Source organism: Procambarus clarkii, chromosome 62, assembly GCF_040958095.1.
Source record: "Procambarus clarkii isolate CNS0578487 chromosome 62, FALCON_Pclarkii_2.0, whole genome shotgun sequence".
In the NCBI taxonomy this organism is placed as follows: domain Eukaryota; kingdom Metazoa; phylum Arthropoda; class Malacostraca; order Decapoda; family Cambaridae; genus Procambarus; species Procambarus clarkii.
This window is the reverse complement of record NC_091211.1, coordinates 18,421,509-18,442,940: the sequence shown is the minus strand read 5'-3', so window position 1 is coordinate 18,442,940 and position 21,432 is coordinate 18,421,509. Positions and strand designations below refer to the sequence as shown.

The 21,432-nt window shown below is 41.5% G+C and overlaps 1 protein-coding gene and 1 long non-coding RNA gene across 3 annotated transcripts; one reads left to right on the top strand and one right to left on the bottom strand.

Moving 5' to 3' along the window:
• Positions 1 to 1,440: 1,440 nt before the first annotated feature.
• On the top strand, positions 1,441 to 20,997 carry LOC123766478 (histone H2A deubiquitinase MYSM1). 2 transcript variants are annotated; one of them, XM_045755646.2, is made up of 3 exons: positions 1,441 to 1,557; positions 7,810 to 8,074; positions 16,930 to 20,997. In XM_045755646.2, exons 1-3 carry the CDS (start codon positions 1,451 to 1,453, stop codon positions 19,129 to 19,131), a joined length of 2,574 nt encoding a protein of 857 aa, XP_045611602.1. In that variant the 5' UTR covers positions 1,441 to 1,450; the 3' UTR covers positions 19,132 to 20,997. The 2 variants fall into 2 exon arrangements, with proteins under 2 accessions (XP_045611602.1, XP_045611603.1); XM_045755647.2 differs by having other exon boundaries at positions 1,486 to 1,557; positions 7,810 to 8,079.
• LOC138354277 (uncharacterized) lies at positions 10,396 to 18,387 on the bottom strand. The gene is made up of 2 exons (XR_011223521.1): positions 18,249 to 18,387; positions 10,396 to 10,650 (listed from the first exon to the last, which is right to left on the bottom strand). It is a non-coding gene; the product is annotated as an uncharacterized lncRNA (long non-coding RNA).
• Positions 20,998 to 21,432: the final 435 nt, after the last annotated feature.

Genomic DNA, 21,432 nt, shown 5'->3' with positions numbered 1-21,432 from the left:
ACGGGGCGGATGCTGAAGTAGACCTATGGGTGGCCACGGGGCGGGGTCTGAAGTAGACCTATGGGTGGCCACGGGGCGGGGTCTGAAGTAGACCTATGGGTGGCCACGGGGCGGGGGCTGAAGTAGACCTATGGGTGGCCATGGGACAGTCATGGGGTGGAGGCTGAAGTAGACCTATGGGTGGCCACGGGGCGGATGCTGAAGTAGACCTATGGGTGGCCACGGGGCGGGGTCTGAAGTAGACCTATGGGTGGCCACGGGGCGGGGTCTGAAGTAGACCTATGGGTGGCCACGGGGCGGGGGCTGAAGTAGACCTATGGGTAGCCATGGGACAGTCATGGGGTGGAGGCTGAAGTAGACCTATGGGTGGCCACAGGGCGGGGGCTGAAGTAGACCTATGGGTGGCCATGGGGCGGGGGCTGAAGTAGACCTATGGGTGGCCACGGGGACAGTCATGGGGTGGAGGCTGAAGTAGACCTATGAGTGGCTACGGGGCGGGGACTGAAGTAGGCCTATGGGTGGCCACGGGGTGGGGACTGAAGTAGACCTATGGGTGGCCACGGGGCGGGGGCTGAAGTAGATCTATGGGTGGCCACGGGGCGGGGGCGGAAGTAGACCTATGGGTGGCCACAGGGCGGGGGGCTGAAGTAGATCTATGGGTGGCCACAGGGACAGTCATGGGGTGGAGGCTGAAGTAGACCTATGGGTGGCCACGGGGCGGAGGCTGAAGTAGACCTATGGGTGACCACGGAGCGGGGGCTGAAGTAGACCTATGGGTAGCCACGGGGCGGGGGCTGAAGTAGACCTATGGGTGGCCACGGGAGCAGTCACGGGGCAGATGCTGAAGTAGACCTATGGGTGGCCACGGGGACAGTCATGGGGTGGAGGCTGAAGTAGACCTATGGGTGGCCACGGAAGCAGTCACGGGGCAGATGCTGAAGTAGACCTATGGGTGGCCACGGGGACAGTCATGGGGTGGAGGCTGAAGTAGACCTATGGGTGGCCACGGGGCGGGGGCTGAAGTAGACCTATGGGTGGCCACGGAAGCAGTCACGGGGCGAATGCTGAAGTAGACCTCTGGGTGGCCAAGGGGACAGTCATGGGGTGGAGGGTGAAGTAGACCTATGGGTGGCCACGGGGACAGTCATGGGGTGAAGGCTGAAGTAGACCTATGGGTGGCCAAGGGGACAGTCATTGGGTGAAGGCTGAAGTAGACCTATGGGTGGCCACGGGGCGGGGGCTGAAGTAGACCTATGGGTGGCCACGGGGCGGGGGCTGAAGTAGACCTATGGGTGGCCACGGGGCGGGGGCTGAAGTAGACCTATGGGTGGCCACGGGGCGGGAGCTGAAGTAGACCTATGGGTAGCCACGGGGCGGGGGCTGAAGTAGACCTATGGGTGGCCACGGGGCGGGGGCTGAAGTAGACCTATGGGTGGCCGCGGGAGCAGTCATGGGGCGGGAGCGAGCGAGTGGGACGCTGGCGACAATGGCGGCGTCGGACGAGCTGGGAACCACTCTCGATGTGGATGTCGTGGGGCTCGTTGATCTCGACTTCAAGTAAGCACAGCTGCGTTTTGGGGTCGTGGTAAATGGAAGGGTTGCGATAGTGTGGCCTGAAATACAGCCGTGTTTGTATCTCATGGGACACAGCTTCCCACTTGGGGGCACCGTTTGTGCATTTAAACATAAATAAACACCCACAGAAGCTGTTATAGAGACCTTCCTTATGTATTATTAACTGAAAACGTTTTAACTGAGAAGCTCGATAACTGGTATAATGACGTAATGGCTTGGTATTATGACAGTCCACACTTGACCTGACATGTTTTGTTTCCCTCAACAGTAATGGGTGGCTTTTATGTGGCTAATATTTACGCTATGAAATTAAGTTGGATGGCTTAAGAAGTTAAGCCATAGCTAAAATAATTTACTCTTCTTTCAAGAAACCATTATTCTTTCAAGATAAAGTTCAAGAAACCAGAGGGCACTAAGACAAGTCGCCCCACTTCTATGTATCACTTCTGAAGGACTAGTTGCTCCATAGGTCAGATGAGATTAACTGGGTCAGAATAAGTTCAGGGCAGGTCAGGACTCACCAGCTTGACAGTAGTGATTGCAGAGAGACTGTATAACATGCATATATATAATAGAATATATTCAAAATGTACACCAAGTATACAAATCCACAAGGGCCGTGACGAGGATTTGAACCTGCGTCTGAGAGCATCCCAGACGCTGCCTTAATCGACTGAGCTACACCAAATATATACACCTATTGCTACTTATTGTGGCTGTCATCTTATAGTATGTGCATAATTATTGCACAATAAATTAAGGGTCACAGTAGTACAGTCTGGTTCATTCTTGACTCACAATCGAGAATTCTGGGTTCGAATCCTGGGTGGGACAGAAATGGTTGGGTGCATTTCCTATCCCCCAATACACCTGTTCACCTACCAATAAGTAGGTACTCAGGAGGTAGTCAACTTGTTGTGGGGCTGCATCCTGGGCGGGGTCAGTAATTAGACCTTGGGGGGAAGGGGGGCCTCGATATAAGCCTAATATGTATAAATACACTGGGTGCCTGTCCCCCGACACAGTGAATTATTATTATTATAAATGTGTAGAAAATTTGTGAGTCAAATTTATAATGCTTAGAATAAACTAACTCTAGGTAACATTTGCTTACTAGAGGATTAGGTTAGGAGAGGGCATGTTAGATTAGATTAGAAGAGGCTGTTAGATTAGGTTAGGAAAGGTTATGTTAAATTAGGTTAGGAGAGGCTATGTTAAATTATGTAAGGAGAGGCAGTGTTAGGTTAGGATAGGCTGTTTGGTTAATATGGTTATTTTGGTTGATTTGATTGATTGACATTGACTGCTGTCAATGATAGCTAGTTTATTTTTTAACAGATTCCCATTGTTGAAGAATAGAAGCCTGTTAGGCTCATCTTGGTCCTCTCTTCCCAGCTTGGTGTCTTATGATGATAACCACTTACCCCCCCCCCCCGTCTCCCAGTGACTGATGTTACCAAGAATGCCACCCACAACAGTTGACTAACTCTTTGGCACCTGCTTATTGCTAAGTGAACAGTGGCATCAGGTGTAAGGAAATGTGCCCAAACATCTCTGTTCAGCATAGAAATTGAATCCTGTGCTACAAGATCTACACACATTTCAGTAGTTTCAAAGCGTTATATGACAAAGAGTGCTGGGAAGACGGGACACCACGAGCGTAGCTCTCATCCTGTAACTACACTTAGGTAATTACACATTATTTATTTATATATATATCCAAAAACATCTCGTTTATGATGAATATTTTTTGAGTAACTGGTGAAACATCTAAATATCACTACTGTACTGTGCTGGTGTGTATGTGTGTGTAATTACCTAAGTGTAGTTACAGGATGAGAACTATGCTCATGGTGTCTTGTCTTCCCAGTACACTGTCATATAACGCTTTGAAATTACTGACGGTTTCGGCCTCCACCACCCTCTCACCTAACTTGTTCCAACCGTCTACCACTCTGTTTACAAAAGTGAATTTTCTTATATTTCTCCGGCAGCTTTGTTTCGTTAGTATAAATCTATGATCTCTTGTTCTGGAAGTTCCGGATCTCGGGAATTCTTCCCTATCAATTTTATCGATTCCTGTTACTATTTTGTACATGGTGATATTGCCTATTTTTCTTCTATCTTCTAGTTTTTGCATATTTAATGCCTCTAATCTCTCCTCGTAGCTCTTGTCCTTCAGTTCTGGGAGCCACTTAGTGGCATGTCTTTGCACCTTTTCCAGTTTGTTGATGTGCTTCTTAAGATATGGGCACCATACAATCCGCTGCATATTCCAGCTTTGGTCTAACAAGAGCCGTGAACAATTTCTTTAGTATTTCACCATCCATGTATTTAAAAGCAATTCTGAAGTTAGAAAGTAAGGTATAGCATAGGCTCCTCGCACAATGTTCTTAATGTGGTTCTCAGGTGACAGTTTTCTATCTAGAACCACCCCCTAGATCCCTTTCTTTGTCAGAATTCTTAAAAGATTTCTCACATAATTTATAGGTTGTGTGGGGTCTATGTTCTTCAATTCCACAACATGGCATTTATTCACATGCCATGTTATGGAATGTGAATAAATGCTTGGCAATTCCATTTGCCAAGTAGTGCTCCATACACTTATTTTGTCCAGATCATCTTGAAGGGCATGACAATCATCTAGGTTTCTTATTTTCCCTATTATCTTAGCATCATTAGCAACATATAATTCTGTATTCCATCTGGTAGATCATTTACATAGACAATGTGTGTGTAATTATCTAAATGTAATTACAAATACATATATCTGTACACATATTTTTATGCTTGCATGACTTTATTTTGATTGCATGCTATGCTTGTGGTGTTGTGTCTTTGTGATACAGGAGAAACAAAATTGACTACATTGCTTGTATAATTGAGACTACATGATTGTGTATCCAAAGTGCTGTAGTGTATTAATTAATGCCCCCTAGCCATGTATCTTGTATCCAAAGGGAGTACAATACCCCATGGACCTGTATACATTGCATTTCTTAAGTAAGGTAAGGATTCGTTATTCAGACAGTTCTCTTATTTCTGTGCTTCTTAAAAAGTACCACTCACTATTTGGATTCATTTTAAAGTGACATGGAAAAAAACCCACACATTCTAATGCCTAATGGCAATGGTACAGTACGACGTGTACTGTACTGTATATGTTTTCTTGATTTTTGAGTCATGATTACTGGATATTCATGGCAACCTTTCACATCTGGGTTGTATCTTTCTGGACCTGATGTGGATTTCTGATTTTTTAAAATTTCAGGATTCTGTAACTGCAATGTTATGGTTATTTGTTTCAAAATTTTCAGATTTTCATTATAGTAAATTATATGTTTCTGCAAATTTAGATATTCGAAAATAGAATGATTTTGTATGTATATTAATAATAATTATGCACAAAAAATATGAAATATTTATTTGTTCACTTGCCTTTTTGTAACTGAGGCTGGTGTTGATAAACTGAGAGGCAGCAAACTAAAGTTATACTGTGGTACTATGTCATGACAACTGTTAACTTCTAGTCATCTCAAACTGGCCTTGAAGTCCTCATTGCCCATAGTTAAAGCCATTAATTTAACTGGAGACTGTCTTCACTGCCACCAGCCAGCCTCTGGCTACAATGCTACTTAAAGCATTGGTAAAGAGCATCATATATATCTTCATGCTTAGGTTTCAATGTTCTATGTCACTTCACTTTCCATTCTTATATACTCTCTTTGTTTTTGTTTTTCTCTAAAATGGCACTAGTACCAATGGTTTGCTCCTCTGCCAGCCACTAGTACCAATGGTTTGCTCCTCTGCCAGCCACTAGTACCAATGGTTTGCTCCTCTGCCAGCCACTAGTACCAATGGTTTGCTCCTCTGCCAGCCACTAGTACCAATGGTTTGCTCCTCTGCCAGCCACTTTCCTCCCCAGGCATTATCATGTTTTTATAATAATGTGACCTTATTGTCAATGGTAAGGGGTTTCTCTTACCCTTGTCTGATGCACCAGTACCAGTCTTGTAACACAATGTGATTTTAACTTGCAAATACTCATATCCAGTATCAGAAAAAAGCCAGACAAAATGCTTGAATAGTGAGAGGTCAGATAGAAATTAACAGACAAGAAAAACACATGGTTAGCATGTGTGCTCTTGCAGTTAGTCTGGATGCCTCTCAGAATTTGCCTTAGAAACAATGGGAAGACCTTTGACAAGCCACTGGCTTCCTGTCACCATCAAAGCCATTTGGGGGATGGTGGCTCTTTGGTAAATTCAATAAGGAACTCCTTTTTCATAATTTATTGTACATTACAAGATTAGTAAAACATTTCTGAAATAAATCGCATTCTAGTAATATTTACAAATACAAAAATACAGCAGTCAAAAACTAAGGACAAAAATATAATGGAAATTACTAAGCAGTATGTGAATGATTTCACTGTGTTTCCCTTCATAATTAATTTTTTTTTCTCAAAATAAAAATTTCAAAGGATAAATATAGCTGGCAGATTTGATTTGGTATTTTGAGGGGTTCATTATATGGAGGTCCAGATCTTAAAGGTTGCAGTATACTGTATACTATTGGGATCAGAATGCTAAGAAGTTTGTGCACTATTCCTATAATGTTTGTTCTTAGTCACTTGATTGTGAAGCAATTAGCCAATTGTGTTCAGTGGAGAAACAAGTAGGAAAAAATGAGCCTGTGGGGTAAAGTCACCTGTCTCCAGACACACACTGATAGATACTGTATTGACATCCTCAGTGGACTAAAAATTTGTCATAGTATTTGGAGATTTATCCAAATGTCCTAATGCCAGTCTCCAGATGGCAAGACATACCACCCAATTGTAAGAGAATTTTTTTGAATAACCATGTACATTATGGGCTATGTTTTAAGCCCCTAGGCAACACTTAGAATAACAGATCTGGCTCCTGGGTGTTCAACCATGTGAGTGTCTGTAGACTGGTATTTTGGGATGTTGGAGATAGGCACCAGGTATTCCAATGTTTCTGAAACTCTTATCTTTTGAACTACTGAGATGTGAGTCTGTGATCCCCATTCTCTTCATTTGGCTACACAGTTGTTTCTCCTGTAATTCTCAGTTGCTGGTGGCTGCTGGGGCCTATTTTTTGGTTGCTGAGCCAGGTGTTGTCACAGCATTGTATGTTTCCTACTTCAGTGCTCCAGGCTCGTGGTCCAGGTGGGGGTCCTGTGATGCCAGTGTCTCAGGCTGTGCTGTTGCTTTCTCCAGCGACCTCTTCTCGATAGAGAAGGTCTCGTTCCCCATCTTGGAGGGAGGAGGGATGCTTATCGAGGTTCTTCCCATCAGCCTAGTGGTATAGTACAATCTTTTGGCTAGGGTAAGGGGGACAGCTGGTCTGGTTTCCTCAAGCTTGGTTATGCAAATCTTGGGTCTTCTAGGTGGTTTCAAGGGGTCTTCAATGGGCATGGTTCTTCCCTTCCTCTTGTGTTGTGGGTCCTGGCTCGGCCATCTACTCAACTCCTCTGCAGGGTCATCACTGGGATTCTGGATGCCAGTGTGGTTGAGGTGACCTCGTCCTTGCAGTGGGTGTTAGGCTTATTCCCAGTCCCCAAGCAAAACTCACTGTTCATTCTCTACTTATGTCTGAATTGTTGCATTCTCTGTCCTACATGCTGAGTGAATACGCTCTATCAAGTTTAGCTATTCCTTTTAACCAGTGCCTGGTTGGTGTTTTTGTATCTCCAGGATGCATAATAGCACATTCCTATTCACCCAAGATTTAGGAACTGGCTGGGTTTTATGTCGAGCATCAGAGGTTTTGTTTCTTAATTCTTAACTTGGGGTGAATCCGGCACCCAAGATTTTCCCCAGATTGGCTCAAGTCATGGTTTCTCATTTTTAGCTTCAGGAGATTTCTCTGGGCCTACCTTGACAACTGGCAGGTTTGGGTTCCCAGTCAGTCCGTCATTAATTTTGAGTTATACTCATTAATGTTTTGTCTAACCGACTTGGCAACATGCATATTATCAACGGTGTTAAGCCTTTATATAAATTTTCTGCACTGTGTATTAATTTTGTAGAAATTTATATAATATTTTGTAAACTGAATTATTGTTCATTCTTTTAAACTGTGGGCTGGAGCTATAAATTTCCTCTTTAATATGCTGGTACAATTTTTCATAATGTACGTAAGTATAATATTTAAAGATTTGATATTACAAAATAATTTGTTACTAAATGATTACTTGATGTTTCAGAAGTGAGCCTGACTTCTTTGACTTTGATTCTGGTGGGGAATTTGGATTATTTGGAGAAGCAGGAGTGGCACTGCACACCACAGCTTCAACAACTCCAAGCAATCAGTCATGCACTACTGCCTCTCAGGGAAGCACAGCTATTGGAAGTGGTGGTATTAGCTCCCATAATACATATGGATCACCAAATAATAAAAGAAATGCTACTGCCCGTAAAAGAAAAAGTCACTGGAATTCAACTGAGAAGGATCTATTTCAGAAAGGACTGGTAAGGTAACTGAGGTTGCAGTTATTAATTTGGTGCCAATATAAGCAATATATTTATGGCTGATGAGCAGTTTAGAAAGCATACTCGCTAGACATGTTTAATAGGTTCTTTATTTATTACTTAATGTACTGTTCATCTCGGGTTATTACTATTATTGCTTTGTTTCTCTTAGAGGAATGCTGGTATAATACAGGCACTCTGTTTTGTTCAAATATTTGTGTAAAATCAAGTATTATTTATTTATATATACAAGAGTTCTTACATTCTTGTAAAGTCACTAGCATGCATAGCATTTCAGGGAGGTCCTTAATCCTAATTTTTCCCCGGAATACGAACAGCCAAATCAGTTTAATAACCAGGAACCCATTCACTGCTGGGTGAACAGAGGCTACAGTTAAGGATTGGCATCCAGTCAAGACTCCCTGGCCAGGATACGAACCCAGGCTAAAGCACTCGCAAAGCGCCGGGCGAGTGTCTTACCACTGCGTCATGGAGACTGTCGGGTAATTACTGTATAAGCAGACCTGTTTGATTTACCCCTTTGTGTAGCTACACTTCTTGCCTTGTTTGCCTGTGACTTTTTAAATGCCTAATGTTAGTAAACTTTGAAAGTATGAGAGGGTATCTAGGTTGTCAATGATGTCAAATTTGTGCGGTAGTTCCGGATTAATGGGTCGGGTGTCACGGACTGAGGAGTGATTGTTCTGTTTGTGGGTTGGAGTGAGTTATGTTATACAATAAAGAATATTTATGCAGTATATGCCAGTGTGTTTGGCTGTATTAAGAACATGCACATTTTAACAGTAAGAAATTTACAGACAATAAATTTAGACAATATATGAATCAATCTAACTCAATCTAACTTTTGTAGGCTTAGCTAGAAAACTAAAAGATAAGTTGTTAATTTTGTATATTTTTTGTATTTTCTTTTTGTTTAAATTTATATTTCTTTATATTTTAAATATTTTCTTTCTAGTCAGAGGGCCGTGTTGTGCTTAATAAGGAATACAAAAGCATTTTCACTTCCATTTGATGACATTCATAGATATAATGTTTATTATTCATCCTCAATATTGATGATTTATTTCACAAAAAATAAATTCCTTTACCATTTACAGGGCGTTTTTTTTTTTTGCCAGTCTAACAGTCTTGAGCTTTAAACAAGTCATAGATGAAGGAGGAAATTATCAGGGAAAGTGCCAAGCCATTATGACTATATAGCACTTGGAAGGGATAAGGATTTGGGATGGGATGGGGGGGAAGGAATGGTGCCCAACCACTTGGATGGTCAGGGATTAAACGCCGACCTGCATGAAGCAAGACCGTTGCTCTACCGTCCAGCCCAAGTGGTTGGGCAAGTCTTAGATGAGACATTTATTAATAGTCTATCATAATATGACTTAATATCTTGGTATGTCAGTACTGTATAGAATCATTATTTGAATATAATGTACAGTATACTTTTTTGACAACAAAATGTTTTATTAACACTTTGGCGGCCCCAGCCCGCCAGCCCTCAACTAGGCCGAGTGGGCCCCAGTGTTTCACGGGAGCGCGCGGTAATTCTGAGAAGTGTATACTCTCTTCAACTTTGTCACCTCAATTCTCGTCCAGGGTTTTTCAATTTGGTATCATTGTGTTCGCAATAGAATTCTCTACACGACTAAAGACATATAAACTCCAAAAGCCTGGCGTATCATCCACAACAAACAGAGAAAGTGAGTGCGCGTGTTACCCGGGAGCACATAAGAGCGATAAAATGTGTACACTCCTTTCACGTTTGTCACCTCAATTCCCGTCCTAGGTCTTTCATTTTGGTAACATTGTGTTCGCAATAGAATTCCCTACAGGAGTATATGCAAATATAAACTCCAAAAGCCAGGCGTACCACCCACAGCAAACAGAGAAAGTGATGGAACATAATCCCAGTGAGCGCTAATAAAATGGGTATACTGTTTTCAACTTTGTTACCTCAATTCTGATCCTAGGTCTTTCATTTTGGTATCAATGTATTCGCAATGAAATTCCCTACAAGAGTATATGCATATAATATCCAAAACTGCTGTGCGCCCCTCCCAAAGCCGCTGCCAATTTGCCGCTGAAAATGACGCAATGCTGCATCATTACCGAGATTACGTCTACTAAAAAAATGACGCAATGCTGTGTCGTTCCCGTGCGAAAGTGTTTAATTAATGTATTAGAACTAATTCTAGGTACATTACAGACAACTGTCCATCATGTCCTCCAAGTACAAATCTGTTTTGAGGGATAAATTGTTTTATAAACAATGAGGAATTTGTGAAAGATAATAATACCAATAATCTTTTCTATACTTTATTTTAACATTACACTATAATTGATGACAGATATGTCTGGCATATTCTTAATACAGTACCATACTAAGGCTACAGTCATAGCAGAAATTATGAGAGGTGCACAAAAACTAAAAATGTAACAAACAAAAATTGTGCGGAGCCATCTTCAAGCATTTGACACTTGGTGTGTCATTACAAAACAAAACGCTGTGCTGCCATTTGCTGGCCATTGGATGAATACTTTTGGCTGGAGGTGCATGTCTGAAAGATATAAATTCTTACTTGTCATTAACCATCTACTGTATTCTAGGAGGACCTCAGGAGCTCCCTGAGCTTTAGCATTGGCACCATATAGCGAAGCCTTAAGAAATGGTACGAGGCCTTGGAGGCTCACCCTGATCTCCTGGAACCTAGGAAAATATTCTGGCTCACTCTACGAGGCAAGGGAAACCTGGAATTCAGAGATATATTCAAGATCAAGAATCCACCAGAAAGGTTAGGCACTACAAACCAAGTGACTACCTGAAGAAAAATAGTAACCGATGTAAACAAGGCAAATGATTGTTGCCATGGGAAAATTTCCCTTATTGAAATGTACATGACTGCCATCAGATAGCAGTCCAAGCCATTCAGAGTCCTAGTCAGCTGCCCACCTCACTCACCTGGCATAAATCTGGTCATACCACTTTTAACTTCCCAATGCTCCACACTTTCTGCTACGTGGTGTTGTCTGTGGAACAATTGTTCCAACCAACAGGGTCATTGCTTTACTTTTTTCATTTAGACTTCATGATTGTGTTCTGAGCCACCCACATTATGTATGACTAATGACAAATTTCGATGACTAATTTCCGGGCTCTGGCAGCCTGGAAATTGGCAGTCTGTCAGGATGTTGACTTCTTACTGTTTGATATACTTCCACCTTGCCATACATGTGTTTCGCTGTAATTAATATTTGGTGTGCAGTTGATACTCCTTTGCCTTCGGCCCTTCTCTTCAGCCTTCATTATTTACAGGTTATCTATTCACGACTTTCCTGTTGTTTCTATTATTCTGTTCTCTTTCAGAAAAGCTGTCCTTGTTTTGTTATAGTGCCATTGGGAGTAATGTCTTGAGAGTTACTTAGGGAACTGTCAGAAATCAAGACTTTGTTGTAATGAAATAACTGTTTCTGGTGAGCCAATGGTAGCTCCTCATGTCCACCCTGAGAATGTATATTCTCTTCCCGGTGTGGTTTTGGGATTTCATTACTGGCTTGTGAGCGAGGTGGGTGGCTGAGTTTTTGCGTGAACTGAACTGTCATATGGTGGTGGCTGGGCACATTCTGTTTGCCTCTGGCAATGATGACTTGCCTTGCTTGCCTCAGGACTCATTTGTTTCTTTCAAGTAGTTTTTTGTTTGTTTTGGCTTGCCTTTCAGGTATTTTTTCCTGTTTTTTGGTAGATCTCTGATTTCCAAGTTTAGTCCCAGCAGGTCAGAGTCCATTTCAGAGGCCTGATGCAATTTCTAAGGTTTGACTATATCAATGCATAAGCTCCGAGGAACTACTGAGGAACAACATGAAACAAGAGTTTGTTACAATCAATGCTTGATTTTTTCTCCTGGCTGAGCAAGTTGGAAATGGAATGATAATGTATGTATGTACTCATTTATGTTTATGTATACTATATATACCAGTACAGTATGTAATTGTTTATATGTATGCATACACCAGTATGTATATTTTTTGTTTACAGTCAAATCCCAGTCTTATGCAGGATGGTATTCCAGGATGCATCATGATAAAGTGATCTGCATAGTAATGGTAATTTTGAAAAGTCTTGGGAAAATGTGATACATTCATGGATGAATGCATTTATTACACATAAAATTTAAATACTGTATTGCAATATATGTATTATAAATGCAGTACAGTATAATAAAGTGTATATAGTATTTGAATGGGGGTGTGATCTGATGAACTAAGTTAAACACATTAATTCTGGGAAGGCTTCCCAAGATACCCAACTGGATACTTCACACCTTGGGCACCACACCAGGCTCTTTATAAATCATAGAGTGCCTACCAGAGGCCTACCAGTACTAGAATCTACTCCTCCTCAATAGAGGCAAATAAAGTCTGGAGATAGGTACATAAAAAACCCACCGGACAGGTAGAGCAGCCAAAAAGAAACAACTTCATGGGGAAACATTGGGAACCATGATACAAGCTATGTACACACTCGTTCACAACCAACTGTTACCAACAGTCACTGCTAGTTGAGAGCCCTGGTGACTTGGGGTTCCAGCTGGCTGTCCCAGTCTGGCATGCAGCTGGTGTCACCTATCCCAGGCTTCTAAGCTTGTTTAAGTATTAGCTGTTCCTTTGCTCTTTGTCCTGAGCTGTGGCCTGTGCTTATTATTATTATTATGACTTTTCCAGATTCACATGTATGCTTTCTTGGCCACTCTATTGTGTAAGCCTAGAGTCTGTTCACCTCAACTGCCTGTAGCTATACCTAGAGTATACATGGGAGTTGTTTTCCTTCAGCCATACCTTGGGATAGGCTTGACTTACAACTTGGTCCAACAGGCTGTTGTTTAGAGCTGCCCACAGGCCCACATATCCACTAAAACCCAGTTGATTTGGCACTTCTTGCAGGAACGTGGCTAATTTTATCTTCAATGTGTACACTTTTTCCGGAATTATTTCTTATTTTTGCTGGGAAGATATCAAGTAGACATGATTTCTGTACCTATGGCACCTCTCCCTCTCACCAGGTCTATTCTGCATCTCTTATTATTCTTATCCTCCATTGCAGTTGGAGCAATTGGCAGAATTCTTTCAGTTCCTGTTAAAGGAGTGGAGCCTTGCCTCTCTGGTGGACCCAGCCTCCTCTTAAGTTTGGGTCTATTTTACCCTAGTGATTGAGGTACGAGGGTAAAATAGACATCATAGATTTTCAATAAAAAAAAATTCCCTTCTTTAGGGGTTTGGTATCCTGTCAGCCATTCCCAGATGGTTAATTGACATAAGGTTAGAGTCAATTTTTTAGTTTTTTTTTAATGGCTCTGCTTTTGCACTGGTCAGTTCTCCCTATGTGCACCGGGTCTGCCTTGGAATGTGGGCATATAGGAGCTCCATGTGGGCTTGCATTTGATTGCCTCTCAGGTTGGGGCTGATCCTGTACCTCAGGTTGGGCCTTGCCTTTATCTGGCTGGGGTTTTTACAATGTCTGGGCCTTTCGGGAGCTTTTTGCTTTCCAGCTCTGTGGCAGTGCCAGAGTGGGAGTGCTTCCATGTGAAGGTTGCACCCAAGTTGTTTGTTTCTTCTTGTAAGATATAGTGGTGAACTTAATTAAGGCTTGATTGGCCTGTTGACAGGCTTTGCTTTCCTATGTTCAGGAGTCTACTTAGTCCCTCTCCTTCATATCAGCTTAGCCCTTTTCTCTTCTCCTGCTCTCGGAGAAGGTTGCCAGCTGCTCTTGACTGCTGCTGGGGCTTATTAGCCCTTGAATTGGGTTTTTCTGAGGCAAGGTTCTTTCCCTGTTGAGGCCTATATTGTTTTAGGGTCTGAGTTTCACTTTCTCCGAGTTAAAATAGGGGTTTTGTGGTGCCTAGTTTCAGAGGTCTTAGTGCTGCCTTTGATCTTGGCTTCCTCTTAAGACCCAGTGGAAGCATACTAGGTTCTCTCAGAAAGGGGCTGCTTGTTAGGGCACTTGGTGCCAATTCTTTTGCTTCTTTTGCTTCACCTCCTTGGGGAAGTTTGTTCCTTTGTTCCTGGGGGTCAATTTTTTTTTGTCTTGTGTTTCTAGTGAAGAATGAGATGATGGATTTTCATGAGGGGGCCTTTGGTTATTGAGGCTTGGTTTCTTTAGCTGGGGGTTCATCACATTCTTTATCCAGTTATGGTGATCCACTACTTGCACTCCATTTGGGATGCCTCAGGGTTGTTTTGTTTGTTAATTTGATGTACTGTATCTGGTTTCTTGTTCAAGGTTCTGGAAAATGAATGTGTGAACAGTTTGTATGAGGGATGCCAATATTTTCCATGTACATTAGTTGTTTGTTTTGGGCGAAAACCTATTTGGTGGGTTGGTCTTTTGGCCTGATCTATGTATCAGGCCAAACTCCCCAGACTCCCCTTGCCTCTACTGAGGGAGAACAGATTCTGGCACTGGTGCTGATGATTAGAAAAGCATGGTGGGGTGCCCAAGGCTTGGGGTATCCAGATGAGTACTTCAGAGAGCCACCAATGGGACCTACAGTACCAGAAAGAGGCATTTCATTACATTCAATGCTGAATTTTTTGGGGAGCCCCGTTGGCTCCCCGGAACTATTCAGGCTGATATGCTAATATTAGACTTTGGCATCGGTCAGTGTGAATGGAGTTTTTAGGCCTACCGGGGACCACGAGCCAGAACCTGGCCCCCTCAGAGAGGCACGAGGAGCAATGGCCTATAGACACCCCCATGTGGTTGGATGCATTCTGTCTGCCATTGACTGGGTTAGGCACCCAGAAAGGTAAGCATCCCAAAACAAATCCCTATTCTGGTTAAGAAGTTGCTACTGAGAGCCAAACTAGTGAACAGAACTCCCCAAACAAAAACGAGCAAAGGAGCATGACGTCACCATGTTGTTGTGCCGCTGTCTGCGCAGCTTCCCCCTCCTCGGGAGGGGGGAAGGAGGAGCCCCTGACCTCTCGAGCCTGCTACCCAAGACCCCAGGTCTAAGACTGATGTGCTAGGCAAAAGTCGTGTGCTCTGGCTTCTGACATTGGTGCTCAGCTCTGTGCCTGTGTGGTGTGGTGGCTGTCTTCTTGGGGGTGCGCGAGCGAGGAGTAATTCCTCAGTACTCAGGCTGCTTGCACCTAGGGTTTCCTTCCCTAGGCGCCCTGTAAGTACCAGTACTGCCCTTTGGGCTTGGGACCTCCTTCCTCAAGTTCCTTGGGTTCTGCCTCTACTTGGTCGTTTGCTGCTCAGCTTTCGGCCACCCTTTGTGTGCTGTGGTGTTCTGGCATCCTTGGTCACCTTAGGGTAAGAGGCAGCTTGCACTGGTAGGGGCACAGGGTACTGCACAGCTAGTTTTCACCTCTCATTATGTCTGGCTCTATTCCGCCTGGGTACGCTGTCCTCTTGCGGGGTTTTATTTTTGTTTTCCTGCCTGGTAGGGGGGGTTTGCCTTCATTGTTGCCCCATGTGTGTCTCGCATACACTTTTCTGTTCTGGTGGTATCCCCCTGCTAGGTCCCTGTGAGTGTACACGTCCCGGGGGTTCAGTTACTTAGAAGTTTGATTGGTAGACTTGGGTGCCGGTTAGCTGTACCCTGCCTGTGCTTTCCTGAGTGTGAGTTCCGTCTCGGGACCCTGGGAATCCCCGAGGGGGCACGCGGGTTCGATGAATGTGACTCTTGAGTCCCCCCTCGCTTTATGCAAATTTGAGGGTTGCTCTGTCCCCTTGTCTCAGGGTGACTCTCATTGTTTTTGCCTCCGTTTCGCTGCATGCTGGGTTGGTGATACTTTCGTCCTGGAGTCCTGTGAGTTTTGTTGCTTGCTGGTGACTCAGTTTACCCAGTCTACTGATGATGATATTTGGGTACAGGCAGCACAGGCATTGCATGTTAGGTTTAGGTTGTTGCAATGTGCTAGGTTGGTTGCTGACACCAACGGGGCAGCCCTGAGGCTGCCCCGTTTTGGTTATAGGGACCCGGACTTGGGGGTGTTGGTTGCTTCGACCTTGGTTCAGTCCGCACCCCCTCGTCCTTTCCCCCACTGTGGTTCGGTCTGTCCCCCCCCCCCCCATGCTTCTGGCTTTGAAACATCTGAGTGTTTCGGGGTCGGGGCAGATTTTAGATGGTGTTGAGACTCGGGCGGTCTCGGGGGATGCCACTTCCGGGCTGGTGATGGAGGCATTCAAGTCTTTCCTCCCTGCCGAAGCATCTGGGTCTGACCAGCGGGCCCTCTTTCGTCTGGCTTCTACAGTTGCGCTGGCCTCCTCTTTTGAGGCTGGGGCTTTGGGAGATGACTCTGCCCCGAGGAATATTGTGGTGGCTCCCGGGGTGGGGGAGGGGCTGACTTGGGGGCCTTGGGCCCCCATTGGACCCCGCCTGGGATTTTTTACCCTCGGAGTGGGGCTTATTGTTACAAGGAGTGGGGTTTTCTTCCCCCCCCCCCCCCCCCTCTGCGTTCGAATTGGGAGCCTCTGGGTCTCACCCAGAAAATGGCGTTTCATTACATTCAATGCTGGTTTTTTAATTAAGTAGATTTTCTATAAACTTGGTACATAATTTTCCCAGCTTGGCACCTTCTGTTCATAAGTAAAGTACTTACTTTTTATAAATTTTTATTTAATTCAATAAACATAATACATAAGAAAATATCAATGCTCAAACTCATGCGAATCCAAATGTTGACTGTAAAACTGATTAATGTTTTACATTTTCAACTTACATGGAAGTGAACAGTTTTATTACCTTGTGTAACAGTGGGAGTTGACTCTGATTTACTGTGATTATATTGTATCTTAATTGCTGGAAATATTCACATTAAACCAATTCTTCCAGGAACTTTTTGGGCCTAACTGGAACAGAATCTCAAATTTTATTGCTACAAAATCATCAGGACAAGTTCGTAGTTTTCACAAGAAATGGGTTGAGACTTGCAGTGTTGTCCAAGAAGCTGAAAGTGTTGGAGATATGTGTGTGTTTATGCCATCAGAACAAGTTTGCATTACCACAGACTTAGATGATCCTTTGGGTCTTATAGAAACTGCTACAACAACTATTACAACTACTCCACTGACTCCACCCAAAGATCGAAATATTAATGTTGAATCTCGGGCTATACGCTCCAGTGAAAATGACAGTGAAGGGTTTAACTCTTCAAGTGACTGGTATGTTCCATCAGTTGGAGAAGAATGGGTAATAGAGTCAGATGGTCTGATATCTGTAAATCCTGAGACTTTTAAAAGTAATTGGAAAAAGTCGCGAGAAGCAAAAAAGAAAACAATTCAAAGCAAATTAAAAAAGAAGAAAAACACATCACAAAGTTCACAGGTGCCTTTTAAATTGAAGTCTCCTCAAAAGCATTCAACAAAGAAAAATATGCTCAAAATTACAATTGGTTCAAATCATAATGAGAGAGAGCGAGCTTCAGAGCCAGAAAATCCACCAAAGAAAGAAAAAAAGAATGACTTGCCAAGGACTCCTATACCAGTTCTGGGGCAGGTTGTTCACTTGGTTAAAAATGAAATGGAAGAAAGTGATGTTGATATTGATATTAGTGATGAAGAACAGCTGATAATTACTGATAAGGCTCGTAGTGATCCAGTAGTTATTAATAAGTCTGAAGACGGTGCTTATCTTGATGAATCTTCAGAAAGCAGAGAGACCACAAATCTGTGTGAAGATTCTAAAACAGAAAATAAACACCAGCAGGTTTTCACTTTTCCTCCTCCAACTGAAGAGAAAGAATTAAATTTAAATGAAGTTACAGATGAAGAGAAGAGAGTCCACTATGAGTATTTTGATGGTAAAGGTGTAAAAACTCCTGAAAGATACCTAAAAATAAGAAATTATCTTATTAGCTTTTGGAAACAGGTGAAACCTAGATATATGAGAAAAACAGCAGTTCGTGCTGGGTTAAAGAATTGTGGAGATGTTAACTATATAGGTAAAGTTCATGAATACCTTGAAAAGATTGGTGCTATTAATTTTGGGTGTCCAGAGACCAGTTATGATACACCATTAATTGTTGGTGTCAAACAGAAGGAGAGAATAATTATACCAAGTAAACCTGTAACAAAAGTAGATCGTTCAGAAATGATTCGACAAAAACAAAAGAAGAAATGGGATGCTTCAATGAGTGAAGGAGGTGGTCTTACAATTAGTCATGATGAATCTGGAGCAGTTGTGGATGCTTGTCATATTCCTGAAGCACCTCGCAATAAAGCAGGTCGTGGAACTGGCCGAGTTGGTGGAAGGCTAGAGCAATTTAAATTGATTCGCTGTCTAGAATATAACCCAGACACTTTAGCTCCATTTTCTGTTGTCATGCATGCTCATGCATTAATTACACTAGATCTCCATGCCCACACATCCCATGCTGAAGTGATGGGGTTACTAGGTGGCTATTATGATCCTGCTGCACAGACACTTTATGTGACTGTTGCAGTACCCACCCAAGCAGTTAGTTCTGGTGTGGAGTGTGATATGTGCCCTGTATCTCAGAGTGCTGCATGTACTGCTATTCACGAGGGTGGTGTACAAGTAGTAGGCTGGTACCACTCGCATCCAACTTTTCCACCTAATCCATCTGTTCAAGATGTTGACACCCAAAATCAGATGCAGCAGTGGTTTGCACGGCAAGAGGCTCCATTCTTAGGCATTATAGTAAGTCCCTTTTGTCCCACAAATCGCAGTGAAGCTTCTCAGATTCGTTGTATTGTGTTAGATAAATCTCCACATGGTAGCTCTGTGAACGAAGGGCTAGAATCATCCCGCTCCCCATATAAGTTGCTCTGGTCTGTAAGTGAGCTAATTCCTGGTGCATGGGAAGAAGTCTGCCAAGGTGTAAGATCAGTAGTTGCAGGAGCTAGAGATGATTCCATGGCTGTAGAGTGGAGAGGAGAGTGGCGTGGGCAGTTGACTTTCTGGGAAAAAGCCATAGCCTCTATAAATCATCATCTGCCGTTGCATCTGCACGGACCATTGCAGTCCGTTCGAACCACTTTTCTTGCTGCTGTTAGAGAGTGCTTGGATGCTTAGTGATAGAGAAAGGTTTATTCTGGTAATGTGAATGTAAAGTGTAAAGATTTCATAAAACTGGCTTCTTGTAAGTTAACATAAAAGTTTATACAGTATTAAAGTAGTTACTCAGGTCAGTCATCTCTCAATTTGATGATCATTTTTATTTGGTAGATGTATTTATTTACTATACTTGTTAATATGCTTTAAGCTCATCTTATGTATGCGAGGGAAAAATATTGTGTTGAGGGGTATTTGTTAATGAATGTTAATTTAATTGCTAACTACGTCACCTACAACTGCACTGGAAAACCGTTTAGAATTTTTATTCCATGGACTTTTACCATTAACTGATTAATACATTACTACTTCTTGCACATCATCAGGCACATTACAGTACTGTATTCTGAACATTTATCAGACACAATACAGAAATCAGTCTTTTGTTGATCATCAAATCTAGAAGAATTGTGCCATATATTTTTCAACATGAATGATCATAATCATTTACTAACATTGAATAAAGTCTGAATATACTGATTCAATAGGTGTTCCGTGTTTCTGTTTAATAGGACTATTGATAGCCGATTTTTATTAAAAGTTGTCTGGTAGAAAAAAACCAGTACTTTGAATTTTGTATTTAAAGAAGATTTAGCAAATTTTAAAAAGACCATTTGTATGAATATGGACTATTGAAAGTCATGTGGTTAACTTCATAGGATCAATTCTATAGTATGATGGCCGAGTTCCTTGTCTGAAACTTTGCAGGAATACACATATTACAGTACTGTTATATCTGAGTTGGCAAACAACTATAAATGACTAGGCCACATTTTTGTGCATCACAAGGAGTTAAAAGAAACTTTAACGATAACCATAAAAAAAAAAGTCAAGATGATTTCTAATTGTCAAACAGTGTCTTACAAAATCTGGGAGATTATCATACTTATAAAAACAAAATTATGAAATTATACCTCAAAATAAAGTTCACTCTATTGTATTTTTAAAGTCTTGAAATCAAGATGTGATTTGTGTCATTATGATGTACACTATTGACCACCGGGATGATAAAACCCGAGTTTAATTTTTTAAGGCATTGTAGGTTATTTAGGTTAAATTGCTGTAGTAAGTACAGAACTAGTCATTCACATTAAGTCTCCAGACAAAACTAACTTGCAATGGATGCAACTCTAATACTGTATCAAAAATGGTCGATTACATATTTTCATAATTGAATTACTGTATGTACAGTAAGTGATGAGTATTTCTTTGTCTAAATTGTATCCCTATTCAAATGTAAACCAATCCAGTATCCAATATATTAAAAGTAGCAGAGTTTTGAAAGTTATAGTTTATTATAAAGGCCAATGAAGAGGTTTATGAAAAATGTAAATTGCTGGCACTTTCAATATTATACAAATTTTGGGGGACACTTTGATCTGTTAATGTTAACATGGAGCATGTCTTTAAAAGGTACTATTATTTTAATGGTTATAAATTATATGTTACACATTAAACTGCTACATGTGTACCGAGGTTTCCCATCTTTTATAGTTTGTAAATATATACTGTATAGATATTACCATTGAACTAATAATCAAATTTAAAGCTTCTTCGTTTTAGAAGTTAGCTAGGAATATTATTGTGAATAGATATTTTTAACATTATTTTTTAGAATTTCTTATTGTATGCACTGTATCATATATCTGAGTGTTATTGTTAAATATCAGACTAATTATGATATTCTTCAAGATAAATTATCACATAAAATCTTTTGTTAAACAGTATTTCATTATATATTTGACATCATGTATCATTTGTTTTGGATTTAGTTTGTAATCCATTATTAACCTTGCCATTTATTAATGAAGTTGATGGCAATTGAAATTACTGGTATTTTTATCATCCTAAAGGACCAAGAGAACTTTACTTAATATCCTTTGTATTTACTTGTAAGAGGCTGCAATGAAATTGTAAAATTTTGAAAATGAAATGGGTTTCCGGTTGATGGCACACTTGGATGAACCTTAGTAAGTTTCAAAGTCAACTTTTATTTTATCCAGGATTTGCCCAATATCTAACACAGTATTATATTTTAATATAATATGATAAAATGACTAATATATATATATATATATATATATATATATATATATATATATATATATATATATATATATATATATATATATATTTATTTATATATATATATATTTATATTGGTGTATACTGGCAGCAGGTTTTCTTTCAAACATGTTTCATTGAATATGACCGCATATTCTGTATTTATTATTTTCTGGTTTAGGGCTTCTATCCCTCTAA

What these genes read in the sequence shown, in the direction of transcription:
- LOC123766478 (XM_045755646.2), top strand. Translation starts at nt 1,451, where the DNA reads ATGGGGCGGGAGCGAGCGAGTGGGACGCTGGCGACAATGGCGGCGTCG. An exon ending in CTCGTTGATCTCGACTTCAA is followed by an intron (nt 1,558 to 7,809) that starts GTAAGCACAGCT and finishes TTGATGTTTCAG; the next exon opens with AAGTGAGCCTGACTTCTTTG. An exon ending in ATCTATTTCAGAAAGGACTG is followed by an intron (nt 8,075 to 16,929) that starts GTAAGGTAACTG and finishes CAATTCTTCCAG; the next exon opens with GAACTTTTTGGGCCTAACTG.